This window comes from Fusarium tjaetaba (assembly GCF_013396195.1).
Source record: "Fusarium tjaetaba strain NRRL 66243 chromosome Unknown NRRL66243_c0000212, whole genome shotgun sequence".
NCBI lineage: Eukaryota > Fungi > Ascomycota > Sordariomycetes > Hypocreales > Nectriaceae > Fusarium > Fusarium tjaetaba.
The window spans coordinates 18,393-34,956 of record NW_023501408.1 but is presented as its reverse complement, the minus strand read 5'-3'; the positions used below and the strand labels follow the sequence as shown (position 1 = coordinate 34,956).

Sequence of the window (16,564 nt, the reverse complement as noted above, 5' to 3'; positions counted from 1 at the left end):
GGGTCTAGGCAGTCGACATTTGACCACCATCACGCTGACCAACATATGTCTCTCGCTCAGAGTCTGATCATGATTAGTATCGTTCTAAAGGATAGGTAACTTGCTCTCACCATCATAGTGATAACTGGGACAAGACCCATTCTGCTGCTGGTCGCCAGGAACAGCATTGCCTGCGCCAACCTCATGACCGGAGATCCAGTCTCCGTGTTCACGACAGAAGTAGCCGCGACCACATTTGCATCGCAGGGATGTCCATTTATCGGACTCCTCAAGCCAATGTTTATGATCCTCGGAACTGCCTTCAGCTGGCTCGGGGCGAGGCAAGGCCTTCAGAGCGGGGAACATCTGATTGATCCAGAATGGGACACGCAGCCCCCAGGGTTTCTCATGACCCGGAAGACTTCCCCGCCACTCAGAAAAGCCCAGGATAGTCACCGAGGCAATGCTGGCATATGATGTAGAGAAAGGTAAGATAATTAGAGTCTAATTATACTATCACCGTAATTCCAAGGTATAAATAAATCACATTACCTTGAGCTATCTGCTGACAAAAGAGCACAGATGTTATCTTCGGTTACGTCATTCATCGATGACAAGTGAGCTGATGCTTACATGTCTATACAGGAGCTTGTGGATCAAATGACCTTCTCGGGAGTGAGAAATTGCGTTGGGCTTGTGAGGAGACTTTATGGATGTGGTCAGGGATGCTGGCAGCTGATACAGGATGTATCTGCCAAAAGGCTTGTGTGATGACAATATGTGACTGATATACGACCAGTGATTAGGACGTTCTTTCCTCACTTTTACTCATAGGATGATACTGTTTCCATCTCCATTGAATACTACATTGGCCCAGGACTGCCCTGTTAGAATAACATAGGGTCATATCATAAGTTGCTTTAGCTTATGGAAAGTATTCTTTGGTTATTTTCCCTTAGACTGAGAAAAGAAATGTTACCTAACTGGTTAGTTACTAAAATTGCCTGAAGCAAGATTTTACTTACAGGATAAGAATGACAACGATTGGCAACGGGAACATGCGACGGCACGGCTTGCTCGCTAGTCAACGACTCTGGGAAGTGCCGTAAGATTTCATATCGTCCAACAGAATTCCCAACGATGGATCCCACCTAAAGAACTTCTCGACCAAAGCCATAGTCTTGACTGGAGCTGCAAAATCGCACCAAAACCCTTCACTTGTTCGACACATGATCGCAACCCGATCTATCAACAAGTCAGTAACTTCCAACCCATATGGCAGTGTACTTACATCTCAGCGGTGCTTTTAGCGTCTTACTCTGTCCAAGAACAACCATCTCTTTCCTATGGTTTGACAAGTCATAGGACTTTGGCGCTGCTTTCGTAAAGTCAATACCCTGCCAAGAACCACTCCAATTTGAAGAGCTATAGAGTTTATGATGCGGTTCGCAGATGAGCATGACTTGGTTTGCCTTAGCAAGCTCTCGGAGGGTCTTGACACCCGCTTTGATATCCGATTCCTCTAGGGCTTTGTTGACGGCTATTCGGTTCTGGAGAGCAATCTCGTCTATCTCTGTTGACGGCTTGATTGTGAAGTTGCTTGTGGCGTAATGTACCGCATTGTGAACATACCCTTCGCCCCTCTCACCATGAAGCTCGGGGATGCGATCTCGCACTAATTCGTTAGATGATGTCTTTCGAGGTTAGGTGGACTTACAGTTGATGGTTGAGGAAAGTGAAATATCGTACTTAGTCTCGGTATCGATCCTGGCTAGCTATGTGACGTGTTTAGCATGGCTGAATGGCGTTAGAGCCGTTGGTAGCCTACCTTGGTGAAGATTGCAGTAATAATATCACCGTTGCTGATCTCACTCGCTAGAATGTGCTTACCATCCAAACGCTCTCTAGCCTTATCTCTCAAATTCTGCACCACTTGTATTGGTAGAAAAACAAGTCTAGACTCCTCTTTTTTGTCTTTCAATAAGTCAAGAGCAATTCTTCCAATCACCAAGGCCTGGTCTTTCTTACTGCGGATACGCATCCGTCCGATCCGATCATTCTGATTGACCTCAACGTTGGAGAGCTTTTCACCTCCAAGCACATCATACTTATACCCTGTCATCTTTGGCGGTACCTTCCCCTCAATGACGGTAAGCCATGCCTTGACGATATTGGCCAAGCCGCCTTGATCAGCAAAGACATGCGGAAGACTTGTCGCAAGAACCGCTCCATCCGAAAACTTGGTCAAGTGGACATATAACAGCGGTGAATTAGGCGGCTCGTCTTTCCGTTCATACGGCCAATCCTGTGGTCTCAACCGCGCATCTATGGTCTCCATATTTGGCAAGAAGGCTATACCATCGCCTGGGTGCAGAATCTTGGATAGTTCATAAGTCTCACCGTATGAATACCCGGCGCTGACGGATGACCATTTGAAGAGCTCATAGTCATCTGGGAAAACATGCGGTAAATGGTACTCCAGGCGTGTATCCCCACGCGATGGGAAAATACGCGCGCCTAGCTTTCTCCAGTGATTTCTGATCAGTTTATCTAGACCGCTTTTGAGGATTTGCTCATCGAGGGGATGGTCTGTTATGAAGAACGTTCGGGTGCGGAGGTTGGGGATTGGGTTTGGCTGGTCGCTCCATGAAACGGGTATAATCTCCATCTTCGGCGACAACGTCACATAGAATATTCGATTTCGGTAGTGAATATTAGAGAGAGAAATTATCTGACATGAAGACGAATTGCGACAAGAAATTACTCGGTCTGTGCTGGAGGAGCATACGGATTTCCGTGTCATGTCAGCTCTAGTCCGTATCAAGCTAATCTCCTCGTCTCACTGCCACTGAGAATGTCACTTCTCGTCCCCTGAGCCCTGTCATAATACTACGAAGTTTACATCGTCATTGGTGTAGGAGTACCACGTTGTTGTAAATAGATATTCGAAAATCCTTTGGTCTGACACTAGACACCAACTCAATAGATGTCAGACATCGCTAGCCTTCACTGCAAAGACCAAACTTGACCAACTAAACAAGTCCATCGACTGTGATAGTAGCCGTCTTTGAGATCATGTATTCGCTCACAGCCACGTCCTTCCCAGCTTCCTTCCCATAACCTGACATCTTGATCCCTCCGAATGGTGACTCGGCTGCAGATGAATTGCCTAGTATCTCGTCAGCGCATGTAATCAGCTTGCAAGACCTTCACTCACCTGTGTTTAGAGCTATCATTCCAGCCTCGAGATTCTCAAGCATCCGCCAAATCCGATCCGCATTCTTGGTAAACGCATAGCTAGCAAGACCCATCGGCGTATCATTAGCTGCCTGAACAGCCTCCTCCTCCGTCTCAAACTTATAAAAAGCAGCGATCGGCGCAAAACACTCTTCGCATGAGATAAGTGTATCATGCGACATGTCAGCTAGAATCGTCGGCTCAAAGAAATATCCTCCTTCGCCTCCCTTGGGAGAAACACGATTACCTCCAGTGACGATCCTCGCACCTTTCGAAACAGCATCTTTAATAAGTCTCTCAGCTCGATCCAAACTTTCTGGTTTCGTAACAGGTCCGAGGGTAGTTCCCTCTGTAGCGCCATGGCCGATGTCATACTTGGCAGTCTCTTCGACGAAGCGCTGGAGGAATTTGTCGTATACCCCAGACTGCACGAGGAAGCGATTGACTGTGACGCAAGCTTGACCTGCGTGACGCCATTTGAGCCCGACGAGTTCTCGCAGAGCAGCTTCGATGTCTGCATCGTCAAAGATAAGGCAAGGGCAATTGCCGCCCAGCTCTAGAACTACTTTCTTAAGGCCCGAACTGCAGTGGTTCGCGACCAGAGTCCCAACGCGCGTTGATCCTGTAAAAGTGACCTTCTTGACTAGCTCATGCTTGCAAAGGGCTTCACTAAGAGACGGGGTATTTTCCAAGCTCGTCGGCAAGACATTCAGAACGCCATCCGGGAATCCAGCCTCGGTAGCCAACTTGGCCAAAGCCATAGCAGTGACTGGCGTTTCGGGCGAAGGCTTAACTACCATTGTACAACCAGCTGCCAACGCAGCAGCAGCTTTTCTCAGAACCATAGCAACGGGGAAATTCCACGGTACCAATGCGACTGCGACGCCGAGTGGCTGCTTGATGGTGACTACTCGTCTGTCCGGCGCAGACGGGGCAAAGCACGTTCCTTGAATCCGCTCTGCCTCACCCGCAAACCATGACACAAACGTCAAAGAGTAGTCCATCTCCCCGATTGCCTCGACATATGGTTTCCCCGTCTCATACACCAAGAGCGTGGCTAGATCAGCCTTGTGCTCTCGGATGAGGGCGTCCCATTTTAGGAGCCATTGGGCACGTGCTCGAGGGGACGTTTTCTTGAAGGATTGGAACGCTTTGTGTGCGACATGAACGGTTGTATCGACGTCATCGGCTGAGTTGTTGGTGACTTTCGTCCATGGCTTATTGGTCCCGGGATCTAGATGCTGTGTCAGACCGGTGAGATGTCGTGGGAAGGAGGGGGCTTACCGAGTACATCGAAGGTTGAGCCGGACGAGGCGGACTTGGTCTGGCCTTGAATGTAAGAATCGGTGATGAGTAGGTCTGGACGATTGAGCTTCAGATAGTCAGTTGAGTTCGTTTATCTCATTATCAGATGCTTACTTTAAACGGTAATGGGTAAGCCATCTTGCTTTACTCTTTGTAGGTGATCTTCGGCAATAGGGTCTGGAGTTATGAGATAGATGTGAGTCAAACGGTCTGAGTAACCGATCCTTTTGTCTTCACAAAAGTCAAAGGAGGCTTTACTGAAATGGTTCAAGTTTGATGAAAGCTGTTGGTTACCCTCAGCATATGCTTTGCCTTCAGGGTATGCACGTAAGAACTCGGTTAGTAATGGTTATAGCAAGATTCCCCGCTTCTCGACCACCAACACAATCAGCGAGTCGGCCCATCGCTGCAGATGTACAGAGTTCAAGCCACCTACCGTACACGGTTAAGATCTGCACTTCTTTTTGGTTACCCATCGTGGAAGGGAATCAATTCTCGTGAACGACGAACGTGAGGGGCAAGTATATGTATCATGTCGCTTCAGTCATCTCTCAGTATCAAGACAGGTTCCAAGTACTGAAAATTAATCATGGGTCGCTTAGATGGGAAAGTCGCTATCGTGACAGGTATGTACCCCTCATTGCATTATCGATCACTGCTGAGACAGAAACAGGCGCCGCGTCTGGCTTTGGCCAAGGCATCGCCGAGCACTTTGCCGAAGAGGGCGCCAAAGTCCTCATCTGCGATATCAACGAAGAAGCAGGCCAAAAAGTAGCTGCGACATCTGAATCCTTCGAGTTTCAGACCATGAACGTCACCAAAGCAGCGGACTGGCAGAGCGCAGTTGAGAAAGCCGTTCAGCTTTGGGGTCATCTTGATATTCTGGTCAATAACGCCGGTACCAGCTACGAGAACAAGGTACGCAATTGAGGCTCAATTGGCTGTGGCGAAATTGACAGCAGCAGAGCACCAATCTGGTCACCGAGGAAGAATTCGACAAGGTCATGAGCGTCAACGTCAAGAGCGTCTTCCTCGGCAGCAACGCCTTCACAGCCCAGGTCAAAAAGCAAGGCACAAAAGGTTCCATGATCAACATCGCCTCCGTAGGCGCTCATAGACCTCGTCCCGGTCTAGTATGGTACAACGCATCCAAAGGAGCAATCACAAACGTAAGTCATCGACCAATCCATATCATGCAAAGCTAACGCCAAGGTACAGGCGACTATGGGTCTTGCAGCGGAATATGGCCCGGATGGAATACGCGTTAATTCTATTTGTCCCTTGGCGACTATGACAGGTCTACTTCCTACGTTTATTGGGAAGGAGATCACGCCGGAGGTTCAGAAGGCGTTGGGGAATGTTCCGCTTGGGAGGATGGGGGAGATTAGGGATGTGACCAAGGCAGCGGTGTTTTTGGCGAGTGAGGAGGCTTCGTTTATTACGGGTGTTAACCTTGATGTTGATGGGGGGAGGGCAATCTAGAGCCACTCACTGACTGAGAGAACAATGCAGTGAAACACAGAGAGCATCCCGCGCTGGATGAGACTAGAGACAAGAGACACTTAAGACCCCCGGAGCCCCCCATGCACATTGTCGATCAATAAACCAGGGTCTGATTCCTTTGGACGTTGGTGAACATGTGAATGCTCGGCATTAGTGCTGTAACCCTAGCGCTCGTCACATTTGCCGCGTCTGGCTCCTAAAATTAAAATTGAGCGGGGGCAGCGTGAACTGATTGACGTGCTTGTGAAAGCGGCCAGATTAAGCACTGACTTTCTCAAGTTAACGATGCGGCCCCGAATCCCAGGGGAGAGGAAAGGGTTGCGGAATCGTGTCTTGGCATGAGAGCCTCATCTAAGTTTGACGTTATGCCTGACTCTTCTGAGCTTTGATCGCGTTTCGAACTATGCATGTGCTCAATTGCAGTCATGAGAACGCTTTGCATAATTCTTAGAGCATGTGCTGAACGACCTACTAGCCCTTCATTGCTATCTAAATGGTATCCATTTCTCATAATATCTCAGATCCCCATAGTATGTGACAGACATCCGCCAGCCTACTGCTTGGTCGCGATGTACTGGCTACTATTACTAGAGGGTATCTCGTTGGCAGCATTACCAGGCGCCTTGCTATCACCATGAATCTCGCCCATCAACTGCCTGTCAATCGCCGCGCGCTCTTCATCTGTCGCATCGGTGATATGCACAGCGACTTCATCACCAAACTGCTTACCAATCTCCTCCAGAGAGAGTCTAGCAGTCTCGGGCCAGAAGAAGTAAATGGCGGGGATGAAAAGAATACTCCAGCAGATGACGAGGAGAAAATATTTCCAGCCGACAGCATTGAACCCGATGGGCGCTGTCTGAAGCAGGATGATGGTAGCTAGACGTGTCAGCATGCTCTTTGTGCAATGTGATGAGGGGTCATACCAGCGAATTGCCCAAACAGCGACCATCCAATGCCAATTGATCGAATCTCAGTTGGGAAGATCTCCGAGACGTAGAGATACATGGTTGTGTTACAGAAGGTGCCTTGGAAGGCGAGATACAGAAACATGAACAGCACACCCATGGCATTGCCTGCTTTGTTGTCTGTACCAGCGTACAGCGAGATCATGGCGCAGTAGATGGAAGTGGTGATGACGATGCCAATGAAGCCAGTCATATACATCTTGCGACGAGAGTTGACCTTGTCATGTAGCCAAGCACCGCCAGGGTTGTAGATCAGTCCAGCTGTAGTCAACCAGAGAGCCGAGAGTAGAAGCGGCATGTATCCGGTCTGTCCTAGACTGGTATACAGGATGACTGCGTAGTTGTTCTTGACCACGTTAGCCCTGACCTCGACTGAAGAGATTGGCACTTACAATGATGAGAGGGCCACCAAACTCTGCTCCCCATTGAGTCATGAACCCAATAAGCATACGCTTGCGATAGCTCTTTTTCTGGACCACAGCCCTCCATGGATTTCCCCCATAAGCCTCAAGCTTCTTCGCATCAAGCTCAAGCTGCTTCTCAATCTGGTAGTACTCCTCTTTGGCAACCAGATCCTCAGGGTCATTGACCGACCTGCGAAGACGAACGAGGACAGACCATGCTTCTTCACGATGACCCTTTGACATGAGCCATCTTGGTGAACGAGGGATCCAAGGTGAACCAAGAAGCAAGACGAGTGGAGGAAAGACTTGGAAGGCTAATGGGAAGCGCCAGCCGAACTCGAGATTCTTGGAGAAGTAGACTGCGAAGCCAATCCAAGAGGATAGCATGTAGCCGAAGACGAGAAAGATGGCATGATGGCCGACGAGCCAGCCACGTGCAAGAGGACTTGACATCTCGGAGAGATACATCGGTGTAACGGTAGCCATCAGACCAACGCACATTCCCATGATCCACCGTCCGGCCTGGAACATACTATAACACCATTAGTCTTGCTTAGCGACAACATTCAATAGGGCGATACTCACGCAAGGTTCTGCGCAGCGCACTGAAGAACACCACCAAGAATCCCCAAAGCGCAGCCAAACTGAATACTTCTCAACCTCCCATAATAATCACAAGCCCACATCAGCACCAAACACGCAAAGGCGCCACCAGCAGAAAATAGTCCATTGGCCGTCGCGATCGCCGGTGTCGTTATAGTATCGTAGCCCGGCTCGCCATCAGCGGGAAGATTAAAGAACTGGTACCAGCCCGGCTGGCCGATTGTGCTTCCGATGATGGACGCTGCATATCCGTACGTCTGTGTGTCAATGTAAGCATGTCGCACTGACTACTGAGATTGAAGTGTAATTAAACGTGGATACGAGGGGCCAAACTTACAGTCCCGCCAATTGCGACAAAAGTAATGACGAGCTTGTTGTACAAGCTCGTCTGGTTCCCGGTCTGTGGCATTCTTCGCGACGTGTACCAATCGCAAATTGGATGAGATACGGGAGGGGAAAAAAGAAATGAAAAAGAAGAAAAGAGAAAGTCAATTAAGCTGAGGGCAGAGGGAAGAACTGCGATCGGCGTGGTCTTTTGACAGTCACATTCCCAGTGTAACCCCAGCCCATGCAGATCGCCGGGAGATGGAAGAGACGTGCCGGTTTCGACGGGCTTGTTATGTGCAGGGATTGACAGCGAGTTTTACCTGTTGTGACAGGTCTGCATATTATTACCCACTCGGATGTAACTGAGAAACATGTAATTGCAACACCAAGCAATCCGTTAACCGATCCTTGTCTCAAAACCCTCGCATCACGGCAACATGCAGCTCTTGAGCATGAGGGGTACACCATCACAACGCTATAAACAAGCTTCTTTACTGCAAACCTCCCGCATCAATCACTCTCCATCTCTTCAAAATGGACCCCTCAATCATGGAAAAGCAATGGGACGAACTCCCCGACCCCAAACGCGTCTGGGTAGGCCAACCAGGCAGTCGAGAAGAAGGTCTCGGCCGCCTCGTCCTACTGACGCCAGAGCGGGTGGCTTCAGCCGCACAGACACAGATCAAGACTGGGATCCGCGTCAATCTCGGTTGGGATCTGAATAAGCTTGAGTTTGCGTGCTTTAACCGGCAGCCGTGCGAGCTTAAGATGGTGCCGCTTCTTGGTGGTGTTGCTTTTGATGATATTTACGTTATGAATCCTCGTGGGTACTGTGTTGAATATGTTTTGGGGATTGTGTTGACTTGATGGTAGAGCAGAGTAGTCAGTGGGATGGGTTGAGACATTTTTCTATGCCGAGGGAGGAAGGGAGTGAGGAGAGGGTGTTTTATGGGGGGACGACGAAAGAGGAGATTTTGGATAGGCAGAATGATCGTATTGGTATTCATCATTGGGCTCAGGAAGGGATAACAGGTCAGTAAGAGTCTCCAAAGTTCGTTTCATGTCTAACATGTATCACAGGTCGCGGAGTTCTTATCGACTACGCTTCATGGGCTGAGAAAAAGGGCATCACCTACTCAACCTTCTCTCTACACACCATCAAGCTCAGCGACATCCACCAGATTGCCAAAGAATGCAACATCACCTTCCAGCGCGGCGACATTCTTCTTGTACGCATCGGCGTGATCAAAGAATGGGAACATGTCATGGATGTAGATGCCAAGAAGGCATACGCTGCTTCGACAAGTCCTCAACATGCAGGTGTCGAAGGAACAATGGATGTTCTCAAGTGGATATGGAACACGGGCTTTGCAGCTGTGGCGGGCGATGCTATTAGCTGGGAGGTATGTTTTTTATGAGCATTTTTATGTCAGGGACTGATGGGTGCAGGTGTATCCGCCAAGTGAGGGGGGTGTTTTGATGCATGAGTATATGTTGGCTGGATGGGGGACGCCGATTGGTGAGTTACTTCTGCGTAAATCTTTAATTGCTAACAAGTGCAGGTGAATTGTTCGATCTGGAGAGATTGGCCGAGACATGCAAGAAATTGAACCGCTGGACGTTCTTCATGTCATCTTCGCCGTTCAACATGAAGGGCGGTATTTCCTCGCCACCAAATGCACAAGCAATCTTCTAGGCAACCTGTAGGCTACGTTCACATGTCGCTAGATGATACATCAAACAGAGGAATTACATCGTATCACTATCGTTGCTTTTTATGCCCTGCCTCGACAGCTTCTTTACGCAACAGCCAGTCAATCAATAATTACATGTGAATGCAAGGGTTTCTTACCAAATTTCCTCGTAAAAGAAGACGGCCCGGGGAATTCAACCGGCAACGGTGATCGACAATAAATGGGCCGAGTACGGAAGCGATGTAACGACGTGACGACCAACATGCATATGACATGGCGATCTTTTCTATGTTGAGTGCCGAGGTGGTGTAATTTCGGAAGGTTTTCTGGAATACTTTCACAACTTTATGCAGGATATGCTGATTTATGAGATGTGATGTTGACTCTTCTCTCTGAAGGATTGGCAGTTGAAATGCAACATCGCTTGCCAAGGGGACCTTGTCTCACATTGAAACCCCCACCGAGTGCTGAAGATTAATATTCGATGTTATGATGGTGGCAAACCAATCGTATCCTTCCGGCAGGCCTTCAAATCTGATATCCTTGTCTCTCGGAGGAAATCTGGCCCTATTAGTTAACTCAGACGGGTATTGATCTCGGTAGCAGGCGAGGAACTTTCTTCCATGACCTCACAGTATACATGCGACAGAAACAATGGGCCATTCTCAGGGGTTCTGCTCATACCGGTCCATAACTCGTCCGAGTCCATGTGAAATCGATAACTGATCATATTATCTGTGACTATAACATTCATTGCCTCAAGATCCGAGGCCTGAGAAATTTTACTGGTCCCACTGTCAGCTGTGGATGATCACTGAGCGGAGGATTCTTCGCCATGTCAAAGCTCCTATTACCTGCATCTAGTGGGTACATATGGCACTGACATGCTGTATCTACCATCGGTTGTTTTTGAGTTTCTCTCTTGGTCCTGCAACTGGACGCACTGAAGCATCGGAATCTTTGCAGCCAACATGACCAAACCAGCGATGGAACCGCCTCCGGGGAAGGAGTCCAACTTTGACAATCCGGATCGAGAGTTGTACTACATCTGCATTGCCTCGAATACAATTGCGATGTCTGTATGTACCATCTTCGTTTTTCTGCGGCTGTGGGCCCGGTACAGGTTGGCGATGAGGCTTCGGCTAGATGATAGTATGTCCGCATTCACTACAACATCGAGTCCCTTACTAACGTTAATATCTAGTTGCTTGCGTAATTGGATACGTATGTTCTGTGCTCGACGCACCCTTGTATTGTATCACGTACTAATCTTTGTTCAGATTGGCTTCATGGGATACTGCACCATGTGTCTCCTCAGTAAGCTTGCCGCCCGTGCCCAAACACTTTAAGCTAACGACTATAGTGCTGAGATACGGTGGTGGCCTTCACCAATGGGATGTCCCAGAGCATCTCATAACGCAGTATAACCAGGTACGTCTCTTCTTTATACCCAACCCGACCGTGATCTGAGCTTGTGGTAGACCGTCTACGCGACAATGGTCAACTACGGCCCAACTGTCTTTGCCATCAAAGCAGCCATTCTTCTTTTCCTCGCCAGTATTTTCGCCCCTTACAAGACCTACGTCAAATGGATATACGGCTTCCTCGGAGTCATGGGTGTCTACTACGTTGCCATGTTATTCCTCAAGATGTTCATCTGTCGTCCGATCTCGATGTTCTGGGGCGCTACAACTGATGGCGAATGCTTCAATCAGCGAGTTCTCATTCTTGTCGATAACATCATTAGTCTTCTTAGTGATATCGTTGTCCTTCTTCTACCCTGTCCGCTTACCAAGAAACTCCAAGTGGGACTTGTCGCGAAGCTCAAGATCGTCGCTATCTTTGGAGTTGGAGGAATCGCCTGCATTTTTAGCCTTGTGCGGCTAGTCTTTATCATCCATAATGGGGAAAGCCCGGATCAGACATATGTCTTTCTGCAAATCAACCTGACTGGGTGAGTCACTCCAGATCATGCTTTTGAACACCGCTAACTAGAATTAGAATCGCTGAGTGTGGTATTGGTGTCGTCTGTGCGTGCTTCCCATTCATGCCAATGTTATGGAAATCCATTCTTCACAAGGACAAGCCAGGCTATTCCTCCAATTATTCGAGGTCACAGTTTGAGATGATGAGTTCGTCCAAAGAGCGATCGCGAAACACGGGGCATACACCAGAGAGCGGGCACTATAACGAGGATACGGGAAGTGATGAGAATATTCTTATACCGAATGGCAAGTCGTATGTTACCACTAACGTTCGTGCGGGCGATGGTACTGCTGAGGGAAGCACTGGTAGCATCGGTGATGGGAATGGGGGACATGGAGCAAGCCTGGATGACTCGCACATTCTTCGAACGGTTGAGGTGCGGCAGTATGAAGAGCGTTAATTGTATGTAGCATAGTTCACTTGTTCAAACCCGCATTACCAATGCTTACAAAGTCAATGCGAATTATGAACACCATGAAATCATCTTGGCAACCAGTATAAAATGAAGCGCTAACATATTCATTACTCGTAACGATGGATCACAAGGATAAACAACAACTCATGCTTCTTTCCAAATCGCTTCTCAGTCCAGACACCAGTCCATCACTCCAGTCCATAATTGCTAATGCCTTTGTATCACACTTAGTACTTGTATCGCCAGCCACGCTCGACACCAGAGTTAGGAGTCCATCCCTCCTGCTCATCAAGCTTCTTGTTAAGCTTCTGAGCCCTCCATCGAACCAGGAAAGCCGAGAGGACTGTCAAAGCACAGCCGAGAAGGAGAAGACCACCAGCCATACGGTAGAAAGGCTCCTGGCTTCGAGGATAGAAATAAGGGCTGAACCAATGGCTGACCTGGCTGATGCAGTTGGCGATGGCGATAAGAGCAGCCTTCTTGGCACGAGGAGCGGGAACGACGGTGGTTTCCCAGGACAGCTGCAAGTTTAGACCGTTGTAGGTACCGCAGACGAGGAGGATGATACCGACGTATCGAGCGGCGACGTTGATGGTGCCGATGAGGATACCGCAGCCGGCTGCTGAGAGGATGATGGGGATGACGACGTGGTATGTTGATTCCATGAAGTGGCCGCAAGACCAAGCGATGATACAGGCGGAGATGTAAGCGAGGGCGTAGGGAGGAGCCTGGATGAGGTAGGTGGTCATCTTGTTGAAGCCAAAGGTGTTCATGATCTAAAGATGTTAGTAGGGAACGGAAATGGTGGGCTGTGTGTACTTACGGAAGGGAGGAAATCCTTGAAGCTCTGAGCAGTGACGAGAGCAAAGTGCATGAGGCAGAAGTACCAGGTGAAGGGATCCTTGACAGCATCACGAACACCATCCCAAGTACCACCGACCTTCTCATCGATACCGCCGTTGGAAACCAGGATTCGGTACTGAGCCATCTCACGTTCCTGCTCATCAAGGAACTTGGTGTCATTGGGCCAAGAGGGGAGAACGAAGAAAGAGACGACAGCAACGATGATGGAGACGATACCCTCAATGAGGAAGAACCATTGCCAAGCGTGCATGCCAGCGATTCCGTCCATGTGCTCCAGAATACCAGCAGCCAAGAAACCAGAGATGATATTTGAGATGGTGTTACCAGCGTGCCAGATAGCCATGCGGAAAGGTGATTCCTCTTTAGTATACCAAGATGAAGTCATGAGTGTCAGACCAGGGAAGAAAGGAGCCTCCATCAAACCAATGAAGAAGCGAACTACACAGAATCCAACACCATTGGTCATGGCGGGCATGCAGATTGTACCCGCACTCCACATGAGCATGATGGTAGGCAGGAAGAACTTGGGGTTTGTCTTGGCCATGAGGAGATTGCCGGGCAATTGACCAATGAGGTAGCCGACGTAGAAAGTCGAGATACCCGCGTTCCAAACGGTATCAGTCATGCCAAGATCTTCCTGCAGACCAGCGAGTCGAGCGTTGGAGACGTTGATGCGATCGAGGTAGCTAAGCTCACCGTTAGTCTTGGCCGTCTTGGTCGAGGTAGGGATTGACTTACTTCATCAAGAACATGAGGGTGACACACGGCATCATATGCCAATCAACCTTGCTGCGAACTTTCTTGTTCAACGCATCCATCTGCGTCTGCGAGAGATCCCGCAGGAGCGGAAAACGAGCCTGGATCTCAATGGGGGGGATATGTCCGACAGGCGAAGAGATGGCGTTCTCAACAGCCGCGACCTCTGCCTTCTCATCGAAGCGGTCCTCATTGTGGGAGGCGGTCTCGTTATTCTGCGAAACAGTCATGCTGGGCAAAACTCTTGGTTTCCAAGACTTGAGTGGATAGCTGGGTGGAACTGGACTGGAGAACCAAGAAGTGATGATGAGTCTGGGCAGAAACAAGAAATCTGGGGTAGGATCTCCCAAGACTTTTATACACAGCTTGGCAGGCTTCTCGTCATGTTTGTTTGCTCAATCTGAGAGAGCAGAATTGGGTGAAATGGCGAGTCAGGTCAGCCGCAGCGCGGAACTGGGAAAATTCATCGGCGCCCCCCTCGTAGCGTTATCCCCGTTAAGGTTACGCATAACCTTAACTTAGTCTTGGCAAGACGCGGAGAACCCCAGTAACTACGGTCTCGAATCTGCTTTGCGGGGGGACAGCAGAGAATGCCATTTGTTCCCGCGGGAATCTGTTTTGCCAAGGCCTTCCCGGTGACTCTTCTCCCCCACGGGGGAATGGAGAGAGGTAATTGTCGGTTAATGATCGCGGATGATGTCCGGGGTTTGGGCTGAAGTTGGGGAAGGCCGATGGACCCTGGGCGTTGCGTTGCAGGTCAAGTGACTCCAGTTCTCCCACGGACCAAGTTTTCGGTTAGGTGAAAGGGTGAGGGGAAGTCCGAAGGTTGGTCTGGGGTAGATACGGTCTGGCATGACATGTTGCTGACGATCGCCGTTGAGGACCCGGATATGCCTCGGTGATCGGCATGAGTTTACGGTTATGTTTAAGCTTGTACGATGGATCTGATAAACAGAGACTACGGCTATACGATAATATACGGAGAGAATCAATTGCAGAGCGAAGTCGTGTCAGTAAAGGTCATCTGTGCGTTTATCGACACCGTCTAGTTATAAGAAGCATTCACTGAAAAAGTGCAGAAGTTGTGGTTCGAAATGGACATAGAATATTTGAGAAATCGTCTATGAATGATACATAAAATCGTTTCAATGCCATAAGCTAATACTCCGACCCAAACTTCCCGTAAATGAGCTCCAAAAGACAAAACACTCCCAAGCACTCTCCTTCTTCATCCCCATCAACAAGCCCGCAATATTCTCATACGCCGTGAAAACAATACCACCGCTAAGAATCAACCGTCCCAAGCGCATAGTACTTCCACTCCAAAACGCTCTCACGCCTCCATCACGCAGAACCTGCTGCACAGCCTCGCCCATACCAATACCCTTGGCAGACTGCGATCTCGTCTTGATGGTATCAAACGGCTGTGTAGCGTAAACAGTGATGACACCGGCGATGGCGCCGATGCCGAATGTCACGAAGGGGTTCTTGCCGTCGGACTTGAATGTGTCTTTTAGGATGTTGTAGGAGCCCATGCGGACTCCGGATGTGGCTGATTGCTTGAGGGTGGTGGACATGAGACCGCGGTAGATTTCGCGGACGCCGCGCTCGACTGCTATTGTGCGTAGAGCGTGAAAGCCGCCGTTGAGACGCTTGTTCCCTGAGCGAGCATCGTCAATGCTGTTATTTGTCAGTACACAACTCTTCATTCAGCAGAAGACGGGCTACTTACAGAGCAGTCTTGATTCGTTCTGTAGGTGTAACGACAGTCACACTCTCGACGGCACCGGCAATCATGCCAGCGAGGATATTTGATCCCGCTGAGTGCTTGCCATTGGCATCTGCTAATTGAGCCTTTACAGTATCAAAAGAGAGGAAGCGAACACCAGCTTTGGCAGCAGTTCCCTGATATTATTAGATCAAATCTGTTAACTGGTTTAAAAAGGGATACTCACAACAATCAATGAAGAACATCCGGTGTAAATTGCGCGGATGCCATCTGAACGAACTGTCTGGCCGATGACGGCAAATGGAGATTTGGAGACTTTTACTCCAGCAGGTGCTTGGCGGGCACTCAGCTGGGCTACTGTCTTTGCCCACTCAAAAGGGTACTAAACGAGTTAACACTCAATCCTCTACTCCCAGGTTGCAAAAGAAACTCACTGTGATTGTGGCCTCAACACCACCTGCAACAGCACCAGCAGCAAGTGAAATACCAGGAGTGATCTTCTTCTTCTGCGCAGGCGCAGTCTGTGCTACAACCTGCTTGGGCAGCGCAGGCTTAGCGATAGGTTGTGTCGTAGCGATGGCGTCCATTTTTGGGGTAACTCGGTGAATCCAGGTGAGAAGAAACGGTCAAGACTTGGCACTGATGACAAACGGAGAGAAACAAATAAATGAATAAACCAACAAATAAAACAGCGTCTACTAACATTTAAAAGGATAGTCGCAGTTTAATAATAGCAGACTTGCAGCCACGGGTAAACGAAACTGAAAAGTGAAGGGGAAGAAAACGGAGATAAT

The 16,564-nt window shown here is 49.1% G+C and overlaps 8 protein-coding genes across 8 annotated transcripts; 3 read left to right on the top strand and 5 right to left on the bottom strand.

The window, feature by feature from the left end:
* Positions 1-4: 4 nt before the first annotated feature.
* On the bottom strand, positions 5-2,647 carry FTJAE_9305 (uncharacterized protein; the record flags this gene model as incomplete). Its single annotated transcript, XM_037356213.1, has 7 exons — positions 5-63; positions 111-445; positions 1,131-1,224; positions 1,271-1,654; positions 1,697-1,754; positions 1,808-1,953; positions 2,008-2,647. 7 exons carry the CDS (start codon positions 2,645-2,647, stop codon positions 5-7), a joined length of 1,716 nt encoding a protein of 571 aa, XP_037203557.1.
* Positions 2,648-3,011: 364 nt separating this feature from the next.
* Positions 3,012-4,659, bottom strand: FTJAE_9304 (succinate-semialdehyde dehydrogenase; the record flags this gene model as incomplete). The annotated part of the gene is made up of 4 exons (XM_037356212.1): positions 3,012-3,148; positions 3,197-4,450; positions 4,501-4,588; positions 4,636-4,659. The coding sequence occupies 4 exons, from the start codon at positions 4,657-4,659 to the stop codon at positions 3,012-3,014; spliced, it is 1,503 nt and encodes a 500-aa protein (XP_037203556.1).
* A 451-nt stretch (positions 4,660-5,110) lies between these two features.
* Positions 5,111-6,003, top strand: FTJAE_9303 (short-chain alcohol dehydrogenase; the record flags this gene model as incomplete). The annotated part of the gene is made up of 4 exons (XM_037356211.1): positions 5,111-5,147; positions 5,195-5,439; positions 5,487-5,690; positions 5,740-6,003. 4 exons carry the CDS (start codon positions 5,111-5,113, stop codon positions 6,001-6,003), a joined length of 750 nt encoding a protein of 249 aa, XP_037203555.1.
* A 574-nt stretch (positions 6,004-6,577) lies between these two features.
* On the bottom strand, positions 6,578-8,408 carry FTJAE_9302 (sugar transporter; the record flags this gene model as incomplete). Its single annotated transcript, XM_037356210.1, has 5 exons — positions 6,578-6,903; positions 6,951-7,338; positions 7,385-7,928; positions 7,982-8,256; positions 8,337-8,408. 5 exons carry the CDS (start codon positions 8,406-8,408, stop codon positions 6,578-6,580), a joined length of 1,605 nt encoding a protein of 534 aa, XP_037203554.1.
* Positions 8,409-8,860: 452 nt separating this feature from the next.
* Positions 8,861-10,022, top strand: FTJAE_9301 (uncharacterized protein; the record flags this gene model as incomplete). The annotated part of the gene is made up of 4 exons (XM_037356209.1): positions 8,861-9,149; positions 9,407-9,729; positions 9,776-9,845; positions 9,889-10,022. The coding sequence occupies 4 exons, from the start codon at positions 8,861-8,863 to the stop codon at positions 10,020-10,022; spliced, it is 816 nt and encodes a 271-aa protein (XP_037203553.1).
* Positions 10,023-10,991: 969 nt separating this feature from the next.
* On the top strand, positions 10,992-12,406 carry FTJAE_9300 (uncharacterized protein; the record flags this gene model as incomplete). The annotated part of the gene is made up of 5 exons (XM_037356208.1): positions 10,992-11,099; positions 11,301-11,337; positions 11,384-11,451; positions 11,502-11,974; positions 12,022-12,406. The coding sequence occupies 5 exons, from the start codon at positions 10,992-10,994 to the stop codon at positions 12,404-12,406; spliced, it is 1,071 nt and encodes a 356-aa protein (XP_037203552.1).
* A 242-nt stretch (positions 12,407-12,648) lies between these two features.
* On the bottom strand, positions 12,649-14,271 carry FTJAE_9299 (vitamin h transporter; the record flags this gene model as incomplete). Its single annotated transcript, XM_037356205.1, has 3 exons — positions 12,649-13,197; positions 13,245-13,971; positions 14,024-14,271. The coding sequence occupies 3 exons, from the start codon at positions 14,269-14,271 to the stop codon at positions 12,649-12,651; spliced, it is 1,524 nt and encodes a 507-aa protein (XP_037203551.1).
* A 915-nt stretch (positions 14,272-15,186) lies between these two features.
* On the bottom strand, positions 15,187-16,357 carry FTJAE_9298 (CTP1-mitochondrial citrate transporter-member of the mitochondrial carrier (MCF) family; the record flags this gene model as incomplete). The annotated part of the gene is made up of 4 exons (XM_037356204.1): positions 15,187-15,721; positions 15,774-15,946; positions 15,997-16,152; positions 16,205-16,357. 4 exons carry the CDS (start codon positions 16,355-16,357, stop codon positions 15,187-15,189), a joined length of 1,017 nt encoding a protein of 338 aa, XP_037203550.1.
* Between the last annotated feature and the right edge of the window lie 207 nt (positions 16,358-16,564).